A 26,140-nucleotide genomic window follows, 5' to 3' on the forward strand; every position below is an offset into this window, starting at 1 on the left:
GGGTGACACGCAGTGACCTGCAGAGGTCAAGTGCCAGGTCAGAGTTTCTTCTTACTTCTGGTCTGGCTGATGACCTGAATTTTCTGTTGCATGCATCAAAACTTACTGGTTTTTACTATAGTTGTTGATCTTTGAAGTGTGGCATCACTGTGACACTGACAGCTTTGACCTGTTGTTGTCATTTACCTAAAATCAGGTTTTAACTTTTGTCTGCAAGAGCAGCAAAGCTAACTGTGATCTGGAAACATCTGATTATTATTTTCCATGTTTATATCTCATACTAGAAGCACTGCCTGCCTGTCTCAGGGAAAATTCAGTCATTTTTAGGAGTATAAGGAATTCATCCCTGTCTGGAAAATTCCAAACACAGCAATCTATTAATAAGTCTGCCTTTTACCTCCTGGGAAGTTCATAGATTATTTATTTTCTAGTGACACTTACAGGTGCTGCATAGTCACCAAATACTGTTTCCACTTTGTTTTGTGTTTTTTACTAGGAACTCATTTTCGTATTTAACCTCTTGACCGCAGTGAGGAAATTCCTGAAACTGTGTGCTCCAAGTTTTAAATGCTGCACCTTTCTTTATTTCCACAGAAGGATTTCCTTCCCATGCACTTATGCAGCTGTTTGCCCATTTGCACTGGTGTGAGTGGACATTGTCTGCAAAGAGCTCTCTAAATGGCTGGACGACGATGGCCTGACTTCAGAAAGTTCAGCCCCTTTGGAAAAAAAAAAAACAAGTCTTGGAGTAAACATTAGGATGTGGATGAGCGCGTCTACAGTATATTTACACATTCAGTCATAAAGGTATTGTGTATTCTGTGGTCCGTGAAGAAATCATTTCTTATTACAATATTGAAACAAATCCTACTTCCAGAAATGTATCTATAAACAAATCCAAAACAATAACGAGGTAATAACTGAGATCTACTGCCCCCCCCCCCCCCCCCCCCCCAAAAAAAATAATGGCATCTTAACCAAATATGGCAACAGTAAAGGGATTCCATTTTTCATCATTTGTTTGATCACATCCATTTGTATTTATTATTTATTGCACACATGCACAATAAAATCAAATTTAAAAGAAAAACAACAGGATAACGTTAATTTTCCTCCAGAGAGTTTCTACCTTTCGTCGACTGGAATTGGATAAGTACAATTGAGGGAAACTTGTACAATAAATAGGAAATGTTTTTGTTTACAGTGAAATCAGAGGGATTGTCAGCACGCTGGCTTTCCAGTCAAAAAGTCTTTGGTGCCAATTTTAACAGCGTTTTACAGCCTTTAGGATGTTAAGCAACCGTAGAAAACAATACGCCAAAGAGGATGTCCAAACCTCCCAACACGCTATTTGTAAGGAATACAATACAAGTGCTGCACGACAGGTCATCACTCATCTTCAGTGTCCTGCGGTCAAGGTCCCATCGGCCTTTGAGGGAGTGGATTTCACTTTACCCACACTTAGTCATAACCACTTTCATACGTAAATTGAATTTAAGAAAAAAACAGATGCTGCTTTTCAATGAAAAAAAACAACTGCCCTGCTAGTTTGCTATATATGTTTATATTGAATTATTCATTTTTGTGTTATTTTTATGACTCCTCCTACAGGTGACATGAGGTCATTCTTGGACCCTACAGAGGTTGCACAGATTGGACAGGGCTGTAGAAGGTCCTTAACCCATCAGCAGGACTGGTATCTGCTCCTGTGTGCAGTCCTCTCTGACCAAGCAATCAGAAACAGACTTCACGAGGGCCCAACAGGCCATCAGGCCATCAGGCCTCGCAGTGGGTACTGGGTTCTTCCTGGTGCGCGACAGTGCCCCGCCTCTTGTATGCAGACAGTTCCTGGAGGGTGATACCATGCTCGCCTGACCTAAACCCTGTAGAACACCTCTGGAACATTACGTTTCGGTCCACTGGACCCCACCAGGTTGGACCTCAGACTGTCCAGGAGCTCAGTGGTGCCCTGGTCCAGATCTGGGAGGAGATCTCCCAGGACACCATCCATCATCACCATCTGACATTGTCAGGCATGCACACAAGCACGTGGGGGCCATACAAACTACTGAGTACCATTTTAAGTCACTGCAATGAAATTTCAGCTAAATGAGCTAGCCTGCAGCATCATTTTTGTCTTTGAATTCAGCCCTCTGTAGGTTAATAATATTCATTTCCATTAAACAATGTGCCATCCTTTCATTCCTAACACATTACCCAGTCCACATCAGTATAGATGTCCAGCATGATTTTTTTCCCCATTGAGCGTTCCTTTAATTTTTTAGAGCAGTGTATATAGTTCAGGCTGCAGCTGGCAGTCATTTTTTAACATGGATTACATTTCACTGTAAATTGTCAGTCCATAAAAATTTAGAAAAATTTAAAATTATTCATCACAGGATCCCAAATCCCAGAGAAGGATTATTGCTGATTAAAAGCCTTAAAAAAAATATTATATTAATGAAGTAGAGCCACATAATAGGATCTGATCTAGGGCTTCAAATGTTGGTTGCTTGTTAATTTTGCCTGGAATTAAATAATTTATTACCAGTCCTATGAAATGACTATTATTTTCTGTTATTGTTTACTGTGATATCACCTCACAAAGCCACAGAGTGCCTTTTAGCTCCCCTCCTCAGTTCAGAGAAGGTAATTCCCTGTTCACACAAAGTCCTGCAACTTTTACTGAGTGAAACAAATCATGGGCTGGATTTGTCAGACTATCCCTAAAGCACAATGCATACATTGTTGCGTAACTCTCCTCTGAAGCCCGGAGACCGCGGGACTAAGCCGGGTCAACTCAAAATAAGTTTAAATCAGGTGAAGACTTCAGATGTTTTCACAATATGTTGTGGAGATCAGCAAGATTATTTTTCTGCCATTGTGATGTAGTGTGAGAGCAGCGCCACCTTGAATTCTTAAATTAACACTGCCCTGGAACAAAGAGTCGCTGCTCCTGTTAACAAAACACATTAAGCTGAATGGTGGGAAATTAGCCACACCCAGACAGGCAAAGAAATGCTGCGGCCGGTGCATCACTTAACCTGAGCCGAGTAAATGAACCAGCAGATCATACCATGAGAACACATATTCACACACCAATCTTAGGGTGCACTACCTGGTAAAGTCAAAGAACCTGCATTACAGTTTAAACTGCATTCATTTGCACTGTGAGCGGGATTTTACTGCGGTCATTTGTGAAGGTGGAGCTAATCCTGTGGTTTTCAGTCTGATGGTGTGGCCCTCTCCAGAGAATCAAAACACACCTGCTTAATCATCACATGATGGATGTTTGAGGTTGGAAGTTCTGCTTGAGAAAGTTGTAGTCGTATTGTCCTTTCTCTAACCTTTGCTGCTGTTGTGGGATATTTCTGTAAACTTAACATCTTATGTGAAGTATGAATGTAGGTGAGTCTTTGTTGGGACTGCTAAAGGCTTTAAATTAGCCAGTACAAATATTTAGGAACTACTAGGTATGTGTTGAACAATATTTCACTCTGAAACATGGTAGAGTGGGAGTATTAAGTTGCAGAAAGCACTTAAAATACTTCAAAATTGTGCGCTTTCCATCACTGCAGTACAGGACATTGTCTCTGATCTTGGTGCTTTGCTTCTTCAGCACATATTGGATTTCTCCTGTTACCTAACATTTCTTTTGTCTGCTACAACACAGTTTCACTCACTGGGATTCTGCACAAGGAGAACAAGGAATGGATTAAATAATGTAGTGTTCAGTCTTCTTCCCATAGTACTTTATGTCTCTGTTTGCATTAATCACCTCCAGTGAAAAGGCCTGCCACTCCTCGCAAGCCCCTACGCCGACAACTACGCCTGTTTATCATGGCCCCGGCCTTACAAAGGCTGTCTCTGCCTCACTGGTTTCATGACTTAATGTTCAGTACCAGGCTCCACCGTGGCGCAGCCCCATGTCAGCTTATGTCGAGCAGTATTTACAGAAAGAGTTAATGTTGTTTCTGTTGTTTAGATTTAAGGAGGGAGGTGCAGAATAGGAGGACAGATGATGGAATGTGGTTGGGGTTCACGTTTTTAATCTACAAAAAGTACATTGTTGCCAGACCATGGTGTTGTATATTAGTTTGTAACAATTCACTTATGGTTTTTACAGGGATGCAGATGAGATGCAGAGGAAGACACGTGGGAAATAGGCAGCAGGTCAGGACTCAAACCTGTGCCACCCGCATAGCGTCATATGAATATGGTCGCCTGCTCAACCACTGGGCCACGCCAACGCCCCATAGACTCCATCTTCTGATAGGAATTCAAAACATTTCAGTGTACGCTAGCCTGAAATATCCCAAAAATGTAATCCTGTAAAGTTTACATTCATGGTTCCCACAGCATGAAGCCTGATCATTTTGGTAATCCCCTCATTTCCCCAGTAGGATTTGTTGTTTTGAGTACAATATATTGACAACTACTAAATGCATTACATGATCAATTGTAATATCTTTAGCGCTCCTCTGACTTCATGAAGCTCAATCATCAGGTCAGATTTCCATTTTGTTTTCCAATGCATTATAATCTGCAGAATAACTGATGGCACTCCCTTCAGCTTCATTCCTCCTGTTATCTTAACTGCTTATCAAATTCAGGGTGGCGAGAGGTGGGGCAAATCCTGGACACATTGCCAGATTGTCACAGGCCCCCACAGCTTCAGTTTTACTGCTAATTAGCAAATAACTAACAGAGTGAACACAGAAAACATCAGCGTGTTAGCACACAGTTTATGAGCATGTTGGTGTGCTGATGTTGGCTTTTAGGTCACTTTTAGTTTCCCATTCAGTTCAGACACCCCACTTTGTTCCTGTTGATGCGAGATATAACCTGCAAGTACTTTTGTGAAGCTGTGGGGGCGTTAGCTGTATTATTTGTGCAGTGCCGCTGATGAATGCAGTGAAAATTAATTTTAGTTTAAAGACATGAATCATTGTTTGCATACCGCATGTGCTATCCAACACCTTATTTATCAAGTTATGTTTGCATTTGGCCTTTGCAAAGGTCATAGTGAGTGCTCTCGTCAAATATCAAACAGGATTTGCTCTTCAGTGGTGCCCATGCCTGCAATCAAACTACACTTGATAACAACTTTCTGTTCACCAAGTGGGACTAAACAGGGGCCAGCGAGCGACTGACTCTAAAACGACTGACTCACTGTAATTGTTGGGTGTGTGAGGTTGGTGACCTGAAATTGCTCCTAGGGAACAATCTGAAGTGAAGTCCAGTTTCACCGTGTAATCGCGGACGGAGCTGACTGTGCAGAGCTCATGAAACATTCACAGATCGCTTTCCTTTCCAGAGTCATGAATGGCCATTTGTGTCCGAATAAAAGTGCTTGCTGTTGAACCATAATTGAACTTTAGCCATGTCTTCAAAGTGCAAACCAAAAGCTATTGGTGCAGCTTTTTTTTTGGGTGGGGGGGTCAGAACACAATGAATGATTTATGTGGACAACAGACACTAGTTTGAAAAACTTGTCTGAAATAATTCACCCTGGGGATAAGAGCCTTCTTGTTGGGGTATGTATAAATGGTTGCCTTTCTCGCACCGTGAGCCCCTTTTTTTGATGCTGTACGCAGAAATATTTTGCATAAAAAAATTTGTGTAGACTTTCAAAGCTGGCGGTCTTCTGCCTCCAACAAGTCCAGCAAAAAAAAAAAAGAAAAGAAAAAAAAGACATCAGTGTCGCTCTGCTGACCAAACATAAAAAGAGACCTTTACAAAGGTTGGACTGTTTTACCCCGCTTCACCCTCCCACCCTTTCTTTCTGGCAGAAACAATGTTGCTGCATTACTTGTTATCCTTCCCCCCTGATGATTTTCTTTAGCATTTTTTACCCCGCTTGTTTGAACAGATGCCGCCCCCCTCCTGTAGCCCCCATCCTCTGGGATCGCCATAAGGCTCAGCACAATGAGGTAACACTCAATTTCATTAATGGTGAGAGTCCGGTCCACTCAGTTCCTTCCAGTAACAAACATCAAACGATGTGATGTATATCACTTCCTAAGAAAAACCTGTACCCTTTTGTCCTGATTTATTTATGAATGGATTATGAAAGAGGCCACTGCATGACCGTGCTCACCTTTCAGGCTGTCCGGTACTGCACAGACAGCATTTTACAGCAGGATGAATCCTAACCTGTTGACTGCCAACCAAACCTCAAATAACATCTAATCAATATTAAACAGATTACTCGGGAGATTGAATCACTTTCACATTGGTGATTCAGATTCACTGCACTGGGATGAATTTGTGAATGGCTGATTGAGCTGAGATGCAGAGGCAGGTTTAGCCAGGCTTTTCTTTTCAATGGGTAACCTGGTCTCTGCGCTGGCAGCTTCTCTACGGCTGGTGTTGCCTGTAAATAAGGATGCTGGTGGCTCACGGTTCCCAGTGTCCACTTTCAGGCTCATACTAAAGAAATGTCATCTCTGACCTTTTCTGACTGCATCACATCATACAGACTCTACTAGCACTTTCACAATGTCCATTCTGAGAACTGGTGAGGAGCATGTAAAGCTCCTCACCGGTTTGCGGTCAAGTTCATTTTCCAGGTGCGTACCCAGGCTACGACTCCATTCACACACATACTAGTGATGGTACGAGTGAACAAAGTATCACTGTTGTGTTTCTGCTGTAAAATACCCAAAGGTAAACAGCAGAAACTCTGGAGAATCTCAATTTCACCAGTTTCATCTGGTCATATCAGCAAAGATGCAAACACTTCAGTGTTGTGTTCTTCATCAGAGCATTCAGACCACATGGCTGAAACTTTAGTATGTTTAAACTGAGATTTGTCAACTTTTTCCTGATGCTATGTTTGCAAAAGCCTCCCTGTTTACTGCTGTTGCTACTGCTTCCAGGACTAATTCATACTTTGAACAGGAATCAATGTTTATATGAGCAGAGGCCTATGAAACCCACAGGACAGCAGGCCGAGGATGTAAAACACTGACCCAAGCGATTCAAGTGCATTTGCAAAGTTAATGTCTTTGATCATTTTTCAGGGCCAGCAATGTCCTCATATTCTGAACAAAATGTTAAGAAAAGAAAATGTAATTGGTGTAATTTCTGCATACCCAAAATCAGTGCGAGGGCCTGAAACTCTCTCCTGTGAAATTACAGTAAATGTAAAAATAGGCCTTCAGGGACTTTGATGAAAAGTTACTCCATCATCCTGTTTGGATGTCTGCACACGTAAGCAGAAGTGTCACGGTCGCATTGCATTTCTGTTCCGAGAAAAGGGTGTGACATTACACTTGACATGCATGAGGGTGATCACAGTGTAAACAGTGTGTTTGATAAATAGTAAGAAAGCATACCCCGACAACTTCTCAAAGTAGCACAGTGAATCCCAGTCTAACGTTTTAACTGGTAAGAGCAAGAAAATCGAGTGCAAAACACGATGGGGGCCTGCACATTCGCTAAATGTGCAATAATCTATTGCACATCAAGGCGGAGGCCGAAAGATAGGAAGAAATGACATCATCTTTATGCTGAAACTTGCCCGTGTGGAGTTATTATCAGGAAATATTGGGTGTGTGAACTATTTTGGATTAAATTTTTGGTTTTACACACCCATTTAAAAAAAATAACTACAGTTGGGTAAACTACACAGAGACACTAAAAAACAAAGAGGACACCCATTTTAAAATTTGAAGGTATTGTCCTGGTGTGGTCATGTTTAATCTAAAAAAAAGAAAAAAAAAAAGAAAAAAAATCTGATGTTTCCTCAGGAAGTTAAACCTGACAAAGGATTGCATGCCAGCATAAAGGCATTTTAATTGTTTGTTTTTAAACCTATATATATCCCATCCAAAGAGTACCTCAGACAAAAACAATATGAATCCAGGAAGGTCCTGCTCAGACACTTTCCCAAGGACACAAATATGCTGATCTATTTCGGTGCCCCGGGGAGTATAATACCAGGGCTTCCACATCTGGATGTGAGTAGGCCATACAGGGCATAGTGTTTGTTTTTAAATACAGCTGTGCATTTCCTTACATCCTCTGTAAAGGTAAATCATGGGTGCTTCTCGTGTAGTTAAAGGAAGGAAAAAACATCAATTAAATTCAATCAACTTGGACCTAAAATGTTACATGTCTGTCGGTATTAAATGGTCCTTTGGCTCGTGATAAATCTGTGTAAAACAGGCCACAAATCTTCCACATTCTTCTTGTTTTTCAGAGCATCCTGTGCGGGTTCAGCGGTGTCCTCGGAAGCCGCTAAGAAACAATTTTTCTCCCGGCGGAGAGCGTCGCATCATCCGGTTCCCCCTTTATAGAAGCCCCGCCCCGAAATCAGTCGATGAATTCAACATCGTACTCACCAGCGTCTGACCAATCAGCTCCCCGAGGGGGTGGTCTCGAGACGGTGGTCCGGGAGGACGATAACCAATGAGAGCGCCTGCTGGTCGGACAAAGCGCTCACGTCAACGATCGTTGGTCGCTTGAATGGAAAATTATTCATGTCCACGCGGTGAGTATTTAAGGAGGTAAGATGAGGCGAGCTAGCGGTTTCCGTATAAAAGGTAACGGTTCTCATCCGTCTGCACAGTCGATCTGATGTGTAGAGAAGAAGGCTGAAGGTGCTTTTATTCCTCTTCAACGGAATGTTACCCTCAGTCTGTGCAGTGCAGCTCAGTCCCAGTAAGCGTATTAAAAAGTCACCAGGTGTCACACTACATGTGGGCGCGCGCTCTGCTGCCGTCTCATTCATAACTGTGTGTGTGCTACTGCCTGCTTACATGTGCCTGCGACCTAAGGGCCCAGTATTAACTGAAATACTGAAATGAAAGCTTTCTGGGGTTGTTTAGCTACAACAAAAGCAAACAAAGCGAATTATATATGAAAGTATATTGAAGCTATTATGGGCTGTTTTTCTTGTGTAGATGCTTTATATTTATATATGTTTGTTTTGTTTTTGTTTGGGTTTTTTTTTTCAGCTATGCAAGAAAAACATCATCGCTGCCGTTTTTTTTTTTTTTTTTTTCTTTGCACACGCCCACCGCCCATGCAGCCTCCCCAAACGCTTCGCCCGTGTACATTGATGCGTAGAGGAAGGGGAGGAGGAGGTCAGCTCTTTTTCTGCGTCCCGGCGTACCGAGAGCTGCCGTTTCATTTCACCACCGCCTCCGAGCAGCTCAGTCCTTTCTCTCTTTAGGTGCCAGGTTTAAGTATTATCGGGTATTTTTATAAAGAAGTGCCAACATTTTTTGATACTCATTTTCTCTTCCCCCCCTCCCGCCTCAGCCTGATCGTGGAGTCCACGCCGGAGTCCTTAAGAGAGAAGTTTAAACTCCAGCTGCTGCTCAGGAGACTGCGGATCCGGGGTTACGCCGTCCCACACCTCCACGTCGCTGTCTTTAGTTGAAGGGTATTTTTTTTTTTTTTGGAGGGTGCCGTCGACTTCAGTTAAAGTTTTTTCCGTGTACCAAGAGGACAGCGAAGCCCACCCGGCAGCATGACTCGGAGATCCTGTGCCATTTACGCCACCGGCATCGTCTGCGCTCACCTCCTGATAGTGGGAATCGCCCTGGTCGTGGCTCAAGTCTTCCAAACAATGATCCACAGCCGCTTAAAAAAGGTAAGCTGTTCCCGTCATTTATGACTCTTTTCATATGTCACGCTTGAGAGGTTCAAACGTTTCGCAGCGTTTCGTCTGCAGTGGCCAATCATGTGCCCACAGCATCTCACCTGCGATGGCACATTCAGGGTCACACGACCGAGTAAAATGTATTAATTTAACTGTTCGCGTTATTGTGGGCCGTTTTGCTGCATTCTGCACATTCAGCGCAGCGGGATGACCCCAAAGCCTCCCCACCTTCTCAAATCCGCAGGCTCCGAGATTTATGCGCCGTCCAGGGCTGTGCGGCTTCGCGGTTTTATATATTCATTCATTTATTTCTTCTGGGTTAAGGCTGGAATTAAGACAGATGATTTTACCTCTTTCGGTTTGTGTCCAAGACCGCGTAACGGCGCTGCGCTGTGGGTAGAAATCCCCTGTAACTCCCACAGTGATGGGGGAATTATGATGAGGTGAGTGTCATAACCTTAGCCCATTTTACAGTGTTTCATCTCAAACATCTGCCCCCACTGGATTCGAGCTCTTTATCAAATGGAGCTGACTTTTGGGGTAAAAAAAAAAGGGGGGGGGGGGGGGTATGGATATGTCCTCCATAGCATTTCATAACCTTTCCAGTACTAGGCAGTGACCTGGTGGCACATTTTTGCTCATAGAGGCACTGTGTACTGTCTTTTTTTTATGTTTTTTTTTTGGGGGGGGGGGGGTGTCACCGCTGATGATGATTATGATGGTGGTGGTGGCGGGGGTAGTAGTAGTAGAAGAAATCTGATTTTGGGCGGGTGGGTGGGTGGGGAGTCTGCAGGTCTGGAGGTTTATAGGGGGGAAGGGAGTCGGGTGAGTGCACTGGAGAGACTGGGAGTCCTGAACTCTGAATGATGGATCTGTTTCAGGCTGTGCTGGTGTGGGAGTCAGCGCTCTTTCTGAAAATCAAACCGGTCAAATCTGCATCGATTTGATTGATAAATCCTCATGGCTGGCCAAATGTAATTGGTGCCACAGCGGAGTGAGTCCTGAAAAAGCACTTGTATGCAGTCCAGCCCGCAAATGTTTCCAATTTTGCAGTGCTGATCTATTTTTGAGTCTTCACTGTGTCTCAGATCAGAGCGTGATTTATCTGGGGACAAATTATTCAGCATGCAAGCTTAATTTCAGTGCGATGTTCATCTTTGTGTAACGATTGAAACAACAAAGTAGTGCTGCCATAAGAAACGAATCAGGCTAAACATTTACCTTTTGAATTCATTTAGAAATGCTTCTACTTTAAAAGCATGCGTTCACTACTGGACTTTATGTGTCTTCATCCCTGCTGACTGGTGGGGCATTAAGGGTGGGTCAGTCTGCTTTTTATTGTAGTTTAGGGCACGGATGGGGTGATGGTGTGGGGGTCATGGCAGCTGACGCCCTCTCACGTCCTGCAGACCATCTCGCTGCTCTCTGCCCTTTTAAAATACCTCACATTCCTCTTACTGACATGAATTGTGTTGAATGCTCTGTGCAAATCATTATCAGTACTATGAAACATCTCTGTGCTTTTTCTTTACTGCTTCACAAAGTTGCATCTTCCTGCTAAGAAGAAGAAGAAGAGGGGGGGGCTCAGCAGGAACACTCAGCTCTGTTTGTCCAAGTTGGTGGCTCAAAAACAGCTGCCTCGCTAACACGGTTTCCCCCTCCTGGGGTTAAATTTAGGTCGGGGTCGCATTTTTCTCTCATTCCCAGTCACGGCACCATTCCAGGGGACCCAAATTAAGAGAGTTGGTTAAAGTTCATCAACAGGGGACCTAATTCTGATGTGGCTGGTGATTACATGAAATGACAGCATAGCTAATCCTCTTTCACCACAGTCTTCCCGTTGAATTAGGTTGGCTCGGACACGCTGAACCAACTCCAAAAAAAGTCTATCTAATCTGACTTTGAATGTGGCTCTCTGTAATAAGATGCAGCCAGGATGTTTGGGGCAAGTCTGAGCTGCCTCCAGGTACAAGCTCTGAGGTGGGTGTGGAGGCGGAGGCGGCATAAAAGTCATGTGGGGAATCTGACAGACTTCTTGCCCCCAGGGGCACGATTTTTGTTAAGGAGCAATCTCTCCTAATTCCTCGCTGTTGTTCCGGGCTTGGCCGATCCCAAGTTGTTCAGCTCAGATGACGAAACTGAAAAGGAGAGCACACCCACTCACGCCACTCCTCTCAGTGGTGTTTTCACTGTAGCATAAAAGCTTCCACGAACAAGGTCATGCTGGTAAAACTCAACATGTTTGAATGTGAAACCTTCAGCGCCGCAGAGGCACGAATGCAACAAAAGCTTTTCTTTTTGCTGTGCTTCTAATGTGTTTTTTTTTTTTTTTTTTTTTTTGCTGATCAAAGCAGGATCTCGTGACACCACACCTAAGCTGTGCCTTAAGTTGTTTGGCAAGGGCCCAGCTCATTTAGGTTTTTCTACGAGTGAATAAACGCACCGACAAACCTCTCTGCTTTGTCCTTCAGCTGTCTGTTTTTTTATTTTTGTACAAGGTGTTTCTGAGAGATAAATAATGTTAATACAACTTTGTGAAGGCCTTTCCAAAGACCTTTGTTCAAGGTCTGGCAAACACAGGGATCCATGCGGGCTAAAGTCATGCACAGTGCCTCGTAGGAAAAGCCCGACGTGACTGAAATCTGTTTCGAAAGTGACACATTTTCTTCTAAAAGGGAACAAATTTGGTCATTTCTGCTTGTTCTTCAGTGCACTGACACTTTTTTTTTTTTTTTTAATAGTGGTCATTTACTTTTCCACATTGTGTGGCTTCATTAGAGCTTTAATTAAAAAACAGAATCTTCAAAACTCAGGAGTATTAAACTTCTTAAGCACCTCAAGTTCTGTCCTTCCTCATATTGGATCGTCACCTACCTGCGACATCAGACTGAAAGTCATTATTGAGCCCTTTAACGTGATTGACAGGTCACATCTGAAATTGACTAAGCAATGATCAGTGATTCTGGGATATTGAAGAATGGAAATGCATGGGCACAAAGGTGTTTACCCCCATCTAGTGCTACAATTATTTGTCTAAGTGCTTGTTTAATTAAAAGGATAACGAATATTTGGATAAATGTGCAGATTCGGTTGTAGTCGGGCATGAACAGAAGATTAAAAGGGTAAAATCTCCAACCACATCAACACCAAATCAGCCAAATTAGTCTTTTTCACTCAGCTGTAGTTTACTTCAATCTTACACCCCCCCCTTTAATCAGTTGTCCCATCTCATCAAAGTGGATATTTTGGCTAACCTCTTTGATATCTGATTTTATTAAGAAAAAGAAAAGGTGGAACTGGTGCAACAAAACACAGAAAACAATTATTTTAAGCAAAACAAGATGTTAACCCAAACAGGAAGTGCCAGCTGCACTTTAAGCTATAGTTTTGCACCATTAAGTGCAGCGAGAAGCCGCAGAGGGCGACGTGTAGGAGCTCTCGAGTGCACCTCTCTGTACTCGGCCGACGGATCGTTTCAGGAATGAAATATACCGCAGGAAGTGGGTTATTTCTTCACACTTAGTTTAAAAACACTGGAGGAATGAGATGGCGGGGGGGGGGCTTGCATACTGTTTACATAAGAGTGATTTTTCAGGTGTTTCTCCACATGATCTCAGCCAGAGCGTCAGGGGACATAACTCAGGGAAACCATTTTCAGCATTTTGTGGTCATTTTGCTTTTGTATCTTCTGGCTAAAAGTCTCACCTGACATCCTGCGAGCAGTGTGACGGCTAACGCCGCTGAGTGCCACGTTTTATCATTCCAGTATGCGAGTACCAATCTGAAAGCCCGCGGTCAGATTCTTGCCCAGGGTTGCTGAAGTTGAAGACTGTTTGTGCATTTTTTTTTTTGCTAAGATTGGCTGGCTGTCCAATGGTTTTTCAGCTGTGAAGGACTTTCTCGGCTTCCCTCCGGATTTTTGGGTCTTGGCCCGGCACCAGATTCGTGCTGAAAAGCACCATGTGTTCTTTCAGATGCCCCAAAACCAAAGTGCTCAGTAAAAATCTCATATTTTTCTTCTTTTGTTGACAGGAAATTACTTTAACAGAGAAGAGCCAAGTGTTCGAGTCATGGAAGAATCCACCTCCACCTGTTTATATGGAGTATTACTTCTTCAATGTGACCAATCCAGAGGTGTTCTTGGCAGGTGGGAAGGCGTCTGTTAAACAGATTGGACCTTATACTTACAGGTTAGTTTGAATGCTTTAAATATGTCTGTAATGATGGAAAAGGAAAGTGCGGAACATTTAAGCCATGTTTCTAAAATCCCTGTTTAAGGAAAACCATCTGGAATTATTTTGATGTGTGAAGTCTAAACAAAAGAAATCTGGGCTAACTGATAAATGTCCTGTCCACACCAGGGAATACAGGCCACGGGAAAATGTAACTTTTTTGGAGAATGGCACCAAGGTTTACGCCTTGAACCCCAAATCTTTTGTCTTTGTGCCTGAGAAGTCTGCTGGAGACCCCCAGGTTGACATCATCAGGACTGTCAACATCCCGTATGTGGTAAGTTATTGCATTTCTGCGACTAGAAGCACAAAGTTCATGCGACATTCACGCGCATGTTCCCAAAACTTTTAGTGTAGCATTTTCATTTCTTGAAAATCAGGCCAAGAAAACGATGTGATCTTTTCCACTGCATGCCATGGGAGAATTCCCGCCTTTTGCCTCCAGTCTGACTGTGGAATTGTTCTCTCTTCATCCGTCTTCCTCAGGCGGTGATGAACGAGCTGAACTCCTACTCCTTCTTCCTGCGAACTTTTGTTTCCATGTACATGAACAGCTTGGGCATTGAAATGTTCATGACCCGCACCGTGCACGAGGTTCTGTGGGGCTTTAAAGACCCTCTTCTCACAAAGATCCACTCCATGAAGCCTGAGGTGGACGAATATTTTGGGCTGATGTGGAAGGTAAGCTTTGTCGCACGTGAAGTTTTAGTCACTTTGTTGTTTCTTCTGTGTTGTTAGGGGTTATTTTTGCAGAAGAGAAACAAGCGGAGGTTTGTGGTGACATCATGTAAGAAAATTCAGAATGTCTACATGCTGATGGACGGTGCTTATACTTCCTGTTTATGGAGCAGTGTTTGCAGCTTAGCAACGACGCAACCACCTGATCCTGAGTGCAGCGTTTCGGGTGACTTGAAGAGAATTTAGTTCCTTAATTAGTTAAAAAAAAAATTTTTTATTTTATTTTAAATTTGGTCTCAATGCTATTGAAATGGCTTCTGATCAGTTTGTTGCTCAAAATAAGGAATTAAACTGTAACAAACTGTAGAAAACAAAATTGGACACTTTTGCTTCTGTATTGAGAAAACAATTTTTATTTAAAAATGTAAATGAGGAATTCCCTGTGTCCACTCGTCCTTACTTTTTCCTTTAGGTATCTTCACTCGGTTACTTATGCTTGCACTAAGAATAAATACAAAGCGGTATTTTTTTTTTTTTTTTTTCCCATAATGCCTTTAGTAAACACACTTCCTGCTGTATCCTGCTCTGTTTTCTGTCACAGCAGCTTTCACTGAACTGCGTGTTTCATTGTGTCCTACAGAAAAACGGCACCCATGAAGGAGAGTTTGTGTTCCACACCGGTGAGCAGAACTACTTGGATTATGGGAAGATTGACACGTGGAACGGCCTGAGGTAAAAACTCATACTTGGCAGTTTCAATTGTCTTCATATAAACTGTTTTATTTTTCTTGCGTTCTTGAATGGCAGGAAACACTTTCTACTCAGCAAATGGCTTGCACTTCCTTCCCCTCGCTGATATTCACATTTACTTTGTTATGCAATTTGCATCTGAAAGTCCAGAGGGGAAAGTCTTTGTTCTCTGGCTTTAGGTGGAGAGGGGTTGCAAAATAGATGTTTGGATATCCAAATCAACTTTGCACTTTGAATGTGTGTTTTAAAGTACTGTGTGTGCTGGAAAACCTGTTGACCTCTGTGCAAAGGTTCCAGCAACAGTGCAGAAATACTCGGTTTAAACAGCCCAACCGTACCGAAAGTCCTCCATCTGTTCAAAAATGGCTGCTGTTGTGGTGACCCTGTGGTGGGATGGATGTAAATGCAATCAGCAATTTGATTCTCAGCTCAACAGACCTTCTGCTTTCTATTCACATTCACTGCCTTTCTGTATAAGACTGTAAATGCGAGTCAGGCAAAATGCCAAAAACATAATGTCCAAAGAAAAGCAGCTGCGACTGATGTCACAGCTTTATGATGCTTTTCTCTGCTCTCTGTGTTTAAGTAATCATTGTGCTCTTGTAGCTGGTGAAGGTTGAGAAAGGGTCACAAGATAAATCTGAGGGGTTATAAGATCATGAATGGTGGAAGGAAAAAAAGGTTAAGAACTACAAATGAGTATAATTTCTGTAGTATCTGCTTTTCCTTTTTTTTTTTTTTCTATGGAACTACCAGCTAAATTTGTACTGTTAATTATTATATATTTTTTGTCATTTCTCAGTCAACAACTAAACACTTGGTTGTTTCAGCTCCTGAAAAGTGGGAGTTTTTTTGTCCGTTATGAAGGCGAACAGGATTTCAGACAAAACGGCACATTTTAAGAAACTCAAATGGACATTTTCTGTATGTGAATATGTTAACTGAGAAAGTGGTCATCTGTGAAATGAACTAGAAACTAGTAACATTTTGTTTTTTTACAATCTGCAATATCTGTTCTGAATTCTAGAAAGCAGATGTACCTCAGAGTTGTACCAGTGCTTGAGTAAAGCTTGCTTTCATTATTAATATCTAGTTCTTTTTGATCGATAGGAAAATGTCGTGGTGGTCATCCAATCAGAGCAACATGATCAACGGCACCGATGGCGCGGTCTTCCACCCGCTCATAAACAGGAACGAGCTGCTCTACATCTTCGCCGCAGATCTCTGCAGGTGTGTGCGCTGACATGGCTTTAAATTTGTTTACAGTCAAACCGCCCAGCAGGGCGAGGACAAGAACTTCAGCCGAGGTTAATGACAGGAAATTCCGACTGAGTCGCACACCGTGTGCTTACAAATATGCTGATAAGGACGCAAGATGTTACAACTTGTGAGAAGGCGTCCGGTGGAAACACGTGTGGAGGGAGTTTGACGCGGACATGCCTGGATAGCACAGGAAATGACCGCTATCATTCTTAGTTGGCTTTTTAGAAGATTTATAAAGATAACAGTAATCTCCTTCTTAAGTACTGAGCTCTTTGTGTCTCTCCTCAGGTCTATTCATTTAGCCTACGTCAAAGACGTGGAGGTGAAAGGGATCCAAGCTTACCGCTTTGCACCCCCTAGTGATGTCCTCATGAGCCCCAAAAACAACCCCACCAACGAGGGCTTCTGTGTGCCAGCTGGAGACTGTCTCGGCACCGGGGTGCTTAAAGTCAGCGTTTGTCGAGAAGGTAGGAGCACCGCCCAATCCCACCATCAACCTCTCCCTTCCTCAGTTACTGCAGAGCTTGACCTGGTTACCCACTGTCACCCACTCCCCTTTGGTCACACACTGGCCCCATGACACACTTTCTACCCCCCCAAAAATGTCCTTTCAGTCAGCCACCCTGTCCCCTGGCTGCTATCTGACATTCCCACTATTTGAGCATGCCAGATTTTACTCAATGTTCTGGTTCAATAATTAACCGTGCTGACTGAGAGCGGAGGTTATTCAAGTAGTTTATGGTGGTCATTGAGTGGAGTGTGATAGTCCTGATAAGGCGATCTCCACTGGGCTTGAAACGAAGACGTCGTATTACTCAAAGATATGCTACCGTAACCCCTGAACTCTCCAGTTTGTTTTCACAGTTCATATAATTAATCACTGTTACAATTTTTATTAAATTTCAGTGGGGACAAAACACATTATAAGATTCCTAAATGGGAGATGCGTCTTATGGTTTTTATATAAGGCTGGTGCTGATTAAATGAATCATAATCAAACCTGATTGGCTGTCTGCATCACTTCCTGCAGTTCAAATGTAAAGGAAATACTGATGTGATGCTTCACAGGCAGCCAATTGGTATCAAGCCCTGCTGTCATAAACAAAGTGGTGTCATCCTGCTGTAACCACAGGAAAAGCATTATCCTCTGTAACAGCGCCGCTTCTTCTAACACCCCCGCCCCTCTTTTTTTTAATTTTTGTGTGTGTGTGTGTGTGTGTGTGTGTGTGTTTTAGAAACGGCAGTTTTAAAAAGGTTAAATAAACAAATAAAATAAGAGAAAATTTGTTTAGGATTCAGTGAAATGAGATTATCAGATTGGATCTTCCGCACAGACTGTGTTCAGATTGGATTTGTGCGTCTGGACGTCACCAACCTGTCTGCATGGTGGCTGCTTCTCGCTCCCGAAGGGCCTACAGAGAGTTTTTCTCCTAGTTGTACTCCTTAGAGTTCTGCTAGTAGCAGCGTGTGGTCTGCACAGCACCTCCGTCTCTATTGAGTCCACATTTTATCCAACAGAGCATCCCGTCTGAGACAAGAGGAGGAAGATGTTGCATCTCAAACCACATCTAAATGTGGTTTGGATTTGATGTGCCGAAATCTTCTGTGCTCAAGATTTTCTAAAACTTTAATACACCAAAAAAAAAACAAACAAAAAACAAAAAAGTACAGCGGACGGTAATCTGAGTACGGCCTTACAGAGTGATGTTAAGGACTGAGGGGGCTTTCTAATGGTTGACCGGGTAAAGTAAAGCATAGTTTTAGTTATTTGCAGCTCTAGTATAAAGTCACTCCTGTAGCGCAGTCTCGAGTGTTTGATTTAAGTTCCCACTGCAGCCCTAAAAACCCTAAAAAGAAACAAGCCCAGGCTTGTTTTTATTGTCTGAATCAAAAGGAGAGTTTATATTTGACTCCGATGACGGAGAACTTTTCACATCCCGACGTTTCTGTTTGTTAAAGTGCTCTTTTTGAATTTGGGGAGCAACTTTTAGCAGTGATGTCTGCTCTGCCCACAGACTGATCACATAAGTTTTCCTATTTAAAGGAAAGGTAATGCTCTCTGCTTTGCTGTCTCAGTCAATCATTACCGACGCTCAATAAAACCTGAAACACACGTGCATTAGCCATCATCTTTTTTTATCATTTACAGACACGGCTGCACGTTTACACAGCGTAAAACGCGAGCTCTTATCTCACCTTACGACTTTTATCTGTTTTTGACCCTTGTTTGAGTATCTTAAGATAGAAATATGACTCAATCATGTTTTTTGTCTGACTTGTGTTCCTCAAGGCGCTCCCATTGTGGTGTCCTTCCCACACTTTTATCAAGCTGACCCTGAGTACATCAATGCCATCGATGGCCTTAATCCCAACAAGGAGGAGCACGAGACGTATCTTGACCTGCAGCCGGTACGTTGAACACTTAATGCTGTCAGCACCACAACATCTTCAATCTGTCTGTACAAATTAGTGTGGTTGCTTTATGATTATTATTATTATGATTATTTGTTTGTTTATCACTCTGCTTGTTTCTGTTCGTTTGTTTTTTTTTAAACACACGAATGTATGGTATTTTTAATTTTTTTTTTTTAATTGGTAGAAAGAAAACCCAAACAAGTCACATTTTAAATTACACGTGATGCTAAAATGCCTCATTTTGAACTAGAACGACCCCACCCATCCTCCTCTTTGTAGTTTCTGCTGACAGACGCACACAGTCACATACTTACAGCAGTATTGTGACTCTGTGGTTAAGCGTTTCACTTCCTGGTTAAATAAAGGTTTAAAATAATGGACAGACAGGCATCAGCAATCACACATTTGAAATGCGTGCAAAAATACAAAAAGTATTCAGACACTTGCACAGATGCTGATTTACAAACATCTGGAAATGGTAACATTTTATCAAAAGTACTGAACAACTAAAGCAGCAGATTATTGATTATCCCACCTCAGCCCACTCACATATATTTTATATCTTCTCTTATTTGTCTGACACTGTGAAACTCTTAGTCCTCATGGTTTAGTTTTTCCTGGCCCTTTTAGTGAAATGATTCAGCCTTCTTTTTAATGCTCGTGACTCCAGTTTTCTTACAAAAAACGAAACTCTTTGCTCTCCTCTTTATAGACAACAGGAGTTCCCATTCGTGCCTGTAAGAGAGCTCAGCTCAACATTATTCTGAAGAGAGTCCAGGGCTTTCCGTAAGTCAGACTTTGAACTCTGATCCACTTTACTGTTGCTACATACACTCTGACACATTTCAGCCACATGTTGAGCCAGATGTCCCCCCCTGACCTCCCCGTGCCTCTTTCTCCCCCCCTCCAGTAAAACAAAGAACATCAGCGAGACCATTTTCCCCATCATGTTCGTCAATGAGGTGAGGATCTAATCCTTCAGTTCAGCTGAAGCTGTTTGATTAACCGCAGGTGAACCGCAAGTCAATACTTCCATCTTTCCCAACTCTAGACGGCGACAATTGATGATGACTCAGCGGCCCAGATGAGGTCACTGCTCCTCATCGTGACTCTGGTGTCCAACTTCCCCGTGTTCATCGTGGGCTTGGGCATCATCCTGCTGCTGGTGCTCATCGTCTTGTTCTGCCGAAACCGCCAGAAGAAGGTAAAGACCGCCGAGTTCTCCCGTGGACTAAACTACATTAATGATGCCATTACTCAGGTGTGAGGTGTTTGCTGCCCACTGACATTATCTCACAGTGTAAATGAGACATAGTCTGGTGGTAGATATTAGTCATAAGTCGCAGTAAACACTAGTATTAAAGGTTTTTGACTATTTGGTTCTTGCATGTCAACAGCTTCCTGCACCACTGACCCCAAGCTGCTGCAGGTTTTAACCCAAAGCTTTGTGCATGTTAACTAACACACTGCATGATATCTGCGCAGCAAAGTCAGCATGAGCAGTTTTCCACAATTCAGATGGGTCAAGTGATGATTTTGTTTTTTTTTCCCTTGCTGAATGTTTCCTAACAGCCTGTGCATGTTTGAATTCAGGAAGCAAAAGTGTCCAACATTTCCTGTCGGCCAGAGCAGACATGAGCGTAGCGTAGGAGCTGCAGTTCACTGAACGAGAGTAGCCTGACGACGATGCACAGCACATGTTTCCCCTGTTAGCTCTAATAGTGCAGGGACTGCTGGTTTGAACCCCCAGCTCTCAGATTATTATAGTTTATTCATTCTGTATGCAGAGGAAGGCCTGCTACATGTCACAGGAATAGCTTGGGGAAATATTTGCTTCTGTTGCTAATCTCTGAAACGAGATACTCCTCTGGTTTTTATGCAGATTACACAAATAAGAATAATCTGAGCGATTTGGAGACAGAGCCAGGCCAGCTATTCACCCGTGTCGAGCTCGCACCAAGCCGAGCACCTCATCCCTTCTGCAAAAGCAAATATTGCCCAGAGCTACTCCCGAACATACGCCTGTGCATCCAAGTTTAGATGTTAGCACAGAGAGGATGTTGATGCTTAATTGCAATGTGAAGAAATGTTGTATTAACCGTGTTCTAATTTTAATTTTCTGTAACCCCCTTTTTTCCTTTTCTGTTTTAGAATGAAGTAAAACGTATTGATTTTACTGAAGCTTTTCATTCTTTTGCTGTAAGTCTTCAGTTTTGCCTTGTTTTCTGTTCTCCTTTTTAATTTGTTATCCATCATCTCTCATTGTTATCATTTTAATTATCATTATGGGACATGTTTTCGTTGAGTTCTCACCTCACAGTGTAATTGTTTCTTTTTAAGTTAATGCGGTGGCTTTGTTTATGTACAGCTGGTGCATATTTGCATTGTAGTGTAAACATTTCAGTGCATTTATTCATATTTTGATGCAAATTATGATATAAATTAATATCTGGACATCGTGCCATTTCTGTGGTTTGTACTGATGCCCTCTCTCCCCGCGCAGACGGCGAAAGATGACACGGCCTACACTCCGGTGAGCGACAAAACGGACGATGTGTCAGAGACGCCGGCCAACCAGCCGGCGAAGAACGGCTCCTACATTGCCATGTCTCCAGTGGAGGCCCAGAAGTGTTGATCGAGGATCCCCTCAGGAAGGGGGCCGAGGAAGCGACACCGGGGGTGGGGGTGGGGGTGGGTGGGGGGTGGGGTGTGTTACATTATTACGGGTGGGGGATTTGCAAAAACAGTGGGCTCCTTTTCGCTTCACAACGGGGGTTGGGGAAAGCGGTTGGACACAAACCACAGTAATTGTTTAGTCAACAAAGACGTTGCTCCTCTGACTGAGCCCTCTCATGACTGTCTGTCCTCCTCCTCTCTACCTGCTGAGCATGGCCCTCACTGCCTGCTGCAACACAACCAACAACCCCACTCTCTAATCCTCATTTCCGTCCTGGTTGGCCCTAAAAGATAAAGACTCTGGCTGGGTGGGCTTGGCCAGGACAAGCCTTTTTTTTTTTTTTTTTTTTCCCATAATTCTTCTGAGGGAACACCGTAGATCACATAAGTGTTGCTCTAACACTCGGATGCATGATCTTCTGAGCAAAATTTACCTGCTAATAAGACGCAGAGCGTTTTGCATTCACACGAACAGCAGTGGGGGTGTTGTTACTGTCGTATTCCTTCTCTTTCCTGTTCGTCGGAAAAAACAACAGATTAGAAAACCCTCACAGACAAAAGTGAGCTCCTGAGCTGGTATATTCTTTTCTACATGAAACAGACTGAGCCAAACTATTTGCCTTTTTTTCCTAAAATTAATTAGTGCACCCACCCACCCCCACGAGACATCAGCTATATCTGAGTCCTCACTAGTTAGCTGTGAAATTGATGAGAAAGTTGCACTTTTAGGTTTCACTGTACATTTCAAAACAAAAAAAGGAAGAAAAAAAAATTAACACCCTCAGAACTTACAAGGGAGACTTGAACCAGTTTTCTGCCTTACAGTGGTTCAGCGTGTTCTTTATCTTTGTGCATCGTTCGAATAAGCTGGCAGTATCGTGTACATATATGTAAAGGGGAACTGATGAAATACCTCTGACCAAATCCAGCAAGCAGTCCTTCTTGATGTGCTGAAAGACACTAACCTTTGCTCTGGTGTCGACTGCTCCTGCACGTCTACACTGTTACATATTAGAGAAAGCACAATTTGGATTGCTAAAACCAGTCCTCACACAAGCCTACCAGTTTTTTTTTTTTTTTTGGTCCTGTTGTGTAAATGCATTCACAGCTTCTCTGTCAAAGACACTGTCCCGTGCCGTGACCATTCGTTAAGAGCTGGAGTCCCGTGCACCACTCGCTGCTGTGCAGTCTTGCAGTTTGCCAAGGAGCTGTAGACACGGAGGCAAACTCGGCACGCGGCGCTCGAATCACTGTCTGTCTTATACTTCACGTTTAATGTCTGGCACGCCTTCCAGCTCGTCACATGCCAGTAGGAAGTGAATTTAAGGCCATAATACCTTCAGCACGGAAAAAATTCCCTGCACTTTGCCTGGAAATTGTGCCCTGTATATTTTCACTTATCTTTTTTTGTGTTTTGTTTTGTCCTGGTTGTTTCAATGCAAGTGGTCCACATGTTGAGAACATTTCAATAGTTTGTCCTGGCTAGTATTGCTTTTGAAGGAGGATGATGTAAATGGACAGTAGACATCCATGCCTCTGTGCTTTTAGCACAAGGAGTGTCTTCTTTTTGATATACTTTTGTATTTGTTATTGCTGCTAAAGATGCCATAATCTATGAACTTGTATTTGTATATGGGGTGTTTACCATATTGTGCTCACACAAAATTTCGGGTTGATCCCCCTACTCAAGTCTTAAATCTTGACGCCTTGTTTTGGTGCCAACCCTTTGACACCTGAGCACAAAAGCAAAGCCCAAAGCTTGCTGTCATTTATTGGAATTAGAGCAGTTGCAGTTATCACTAGAGATATTTTGTAATCTGACCATATCGCGTGCATCTTTTGGGGGGGGGGTTATTAGCAAACAATTCACTGGAGGATCTCAAAAGGGGGCGAGCCACTTGGGCACCATCTAGAAGTGAGTAAGAGTACTTTGACGCACGTTTGGAAAAGACACATTTGCTTTGTGGTAGAAATTTAGAAGCCAATCTGTCCATTCAGACTACAACCGGCTGCCTGCTAGCAGAGCTCAGCATGAAGCCAGGAAACAAAAGAGCTCGTCTGGTTTTTCCAGCATTGACAAAACTAAATCCACGGTTCCAAGATGGTGATCCATTGTTTGTTAGTTGATTCTACAGATGCCAACTAGTCAAAGAGCACTTAAGCCCTCAGTTGTTCCTTTCTGTGCTCAGTAGTTGCTGCAGCCTACTCAATCTCCTCTGCTATAATTTCCTCCCTCTGTAGTTAATGCAACCTGATCATTACTGGCTGCAATACAAGGTTATTGCTTTAACGGTGCTGCAGCACAGAAAAATCACCTCAGGCAGCAGACTTATGATGCTAATGGGCTTGGTTACATGTAAAACTCCTCTATCCAGCTTTAATATGTGGTCTAGCTCTCTCCCTTTGTTTCCAGTTTCTGTGCTGAGTCAAACTAACCATCGTCCTTGCTCAGGCCTCAGTGGACAGATAGTGGTATCAGTTTTGTTTGAACTTTAAGCCACGAAGCAAATGTTGAAGTTTCATTCTGAAGTAAAATCAATTCACTTAAGGCCTTTTTTCTTTTTTAAGTGGGGGGGAAAAAATTCCACCTGCATGCATGCGACCACCACCCTGTGCAAACTCACAGCTCGTCATCGTTCACCTTTTTAAAAAATATATCGACTTGAACCTGAAAGACCTTAATTCAGAGAATCGTGTGTGCGTGTGTATGTGTTCGACCCCTCACTCTAATTCCACTGTACTACACTGACCTTTGAGTCCAGTCCTTCAAGCCCATTGGCTCATTCCAGCTTGACCAAAGATAACCCCCTCAGATCTGCCCCGGTGCCGTGTTTACCCTCCGCGATAACGACTGTGCCACAAAACCACTACTTTTTTTTCCTCCTTTAAACTCGTGCCACAACTTATGTGAAAGTATTTGAGCAGTGTTGTGTGAGTGTGAACATGCGTATGTGCCTTTTACATCAAGGCAAATAGGGGAAGAAAAAAAAAAGAGGAAAAATAAAAGTTTTGTTTTTTTTTTAAATCTTTAATGGTATTTTTTATTTTCAGCCAGTGCAAAGCAAACAGTGATCAATGCTCTTTGTGGGCAGAGAAAAAATATCTCAGTATTATACAAGACAAAGCAATACAAAGCTGTGTAAAATAAATTGAATGTTTTGCACAGGGCTACAGAACATTTCAATATTTGTTTTTCCTTTTTTGTTTTCCCCTCTTTTTTTTTTTTTTTTTGTAGTGTAATATAGTTATTTTGTATTATTCAGCTTTTTACACCCTTATACTGAGTATAAAAGATGGACCAGTATGCCACACTGGGAACATTGATGAATATGAGAACTTGTGGTTGTGGAGCAATGAACTATTTCTGTCAAACTGGAGTGATTTTTACTGGAAGGCTGATTATCTTGACTGAGTAGAAGAAAACGTATCTAGATGAATGAAGCCCTCCTTCAGGGATGAGCACCATACCATTGTTTTCCTCCCCATTTCATTATTTTGAAGTCACTAACAGACATTTCCTTTTGAGATATACTAATTTGTTTTGCTGCTGAAAATGACAATCCCCCCCCCCTTGTCATGTTAGGTGCAAAATGATTTCAAAGTAATATTAATTTTTAGTTTTTGATAATTTACACTGCACAGATGTTTCTACAGTGCTTTTGTAAACATTTCTAGTGTATTTGCAAAAAAAATGAATAAAAGTGCAAAGTTCACACTCTTGTGTCTTTTGTTTAAACATCTGCCTTTTAGATAATGAGATATAAATTAAAATGTAGCAATGAAACTTGAGTTTGTGTGATTTGGATTTGCCTTTGACAGAGTTACAGATTTTTAAATCAAACTTAAACATCAAATTCCTAAAATTTGATTCATTGATCAAGATGGGAAAACTACCTCTATTATTGGTTACCATTTATAGTGACAGGAAACAGTGCGAAGATAATGTGGAAGACTCACAGGCAGGCTAGGGATAGGCCGGGACTCAAACCCGAGCCGCTACGTAGCATATATAAGTGGTCGCCTACGCCACCACTGAGCTACTCGATCATTGGTGTCGGAAAATGTCACAGAAAAGGAGCAGAGGGCATTTTTGTCCTATAGACTTCTATACAGCTGGAGGTCTTTTTGCACCTGGATGAATCGCCCCCTGCTGGACACTAAAGAACTAACTTACTTACTTTAAGGTACTTATGCTACATTCATCTGTCATATTGTCTGTGTTTCAAAGAGTTTGAAGCACTGAAGACCTGCTTTCCAAATGCCAAAAAAAAGAAAGAGACAAATGAAATGAAACCATAAATATAATACCAATTTTAAATCGAAACAAAATAAATGAACAGAAGTGCCTACCTGTAGTCCAGACCTTAGAATCCTAACTTTTTGGAAACTGGGTTGCATCTGAATCCTCAGCAGGAGAGGAAATTGTTCCTGAGAAGAAATTTCTTCATAACTGTGACTAAGCGTTCAGGAGCTCGCTGCGCTGCTGCTCCAGATCTGTTTGATAAAGCACATT

General features: G+C 42.5%; 1 protein-coding gene across 3 annotated transcripts; it reads left to right on the plus strand.

Annotated features, from left to right (window-relative positions):
* Positions 1 to 9,008: 9,008 nt before the first annotated feature.
* On the plus strand, positions 9,009 to 21,624 carry scarb2a (scavenger receptor class B, member 2a). Of its 3 annotated transcripts, XM_030737444.1 has the most exons (14): positions 9,009 to 9,181; positions 9,271 to 9,604; positions 13,646 to 13,803; positions 13,975 to 14,122; positions 14,332 to 14,526; positions 15,164 to 15,255; positions 16,384 to 16,503; positions 16,825 to 17,003; positions 18,827 to 18,945; positions 19,664 to 19,737; positions 19,862 to 19,913; positions 20,003 to 20,155; positions 21,103 to 21,150; positions 21,455 to 21,624. In XM_030737444.1, exons 2-14 carry the CDS (start codon positions 9,482 to 9,484, stop codon positions 21,584 to 21,586), a joined length of 1,593 nt encoding a protein of 530 aa, XP_030593304.1. In that variant the 5' UTR covers positions 9,009 to 9,181; positions 9,271 to 9,481; the 3' UTR covers positions 21,587 to 21,624. The 3 variants fall into 3 exon arrangements, with proteins under 3 accessions (XP_030593304.1, XP_030593303.1, XP_030593305.1); XM_030737443.1 differs by lacking the exon at positions 9,009 to 9,181 and having other exon boundaries at positions 9,188 to 9,604; XM_030737445.1 differs by lacking the exons at positions 9,009 to 9,181; positions 21,103 to 21,150 and having other exon boundaries at positions 9,188 to 9,604.
* Positions 21,625 to 26,140: the final 4,516 nt, after the last annotated feature.

The sequence above is a fragment of the Archocentrus centrarchus genome, chromosome 9, assembly GCF_007364275.1.
Source record: "Archocentrus centrarchus isolate MPI-CPG fArcCen1 chromosome 9, fArcCen1, whole genome shotgun sequence".
Classification (NCBI taxonomy): Eukaryota; Metazoa; Chordata; class Actinopteri; order Cichliformes; family Cichlidae; genus Archocentrus; species Archocentrus centrarchus.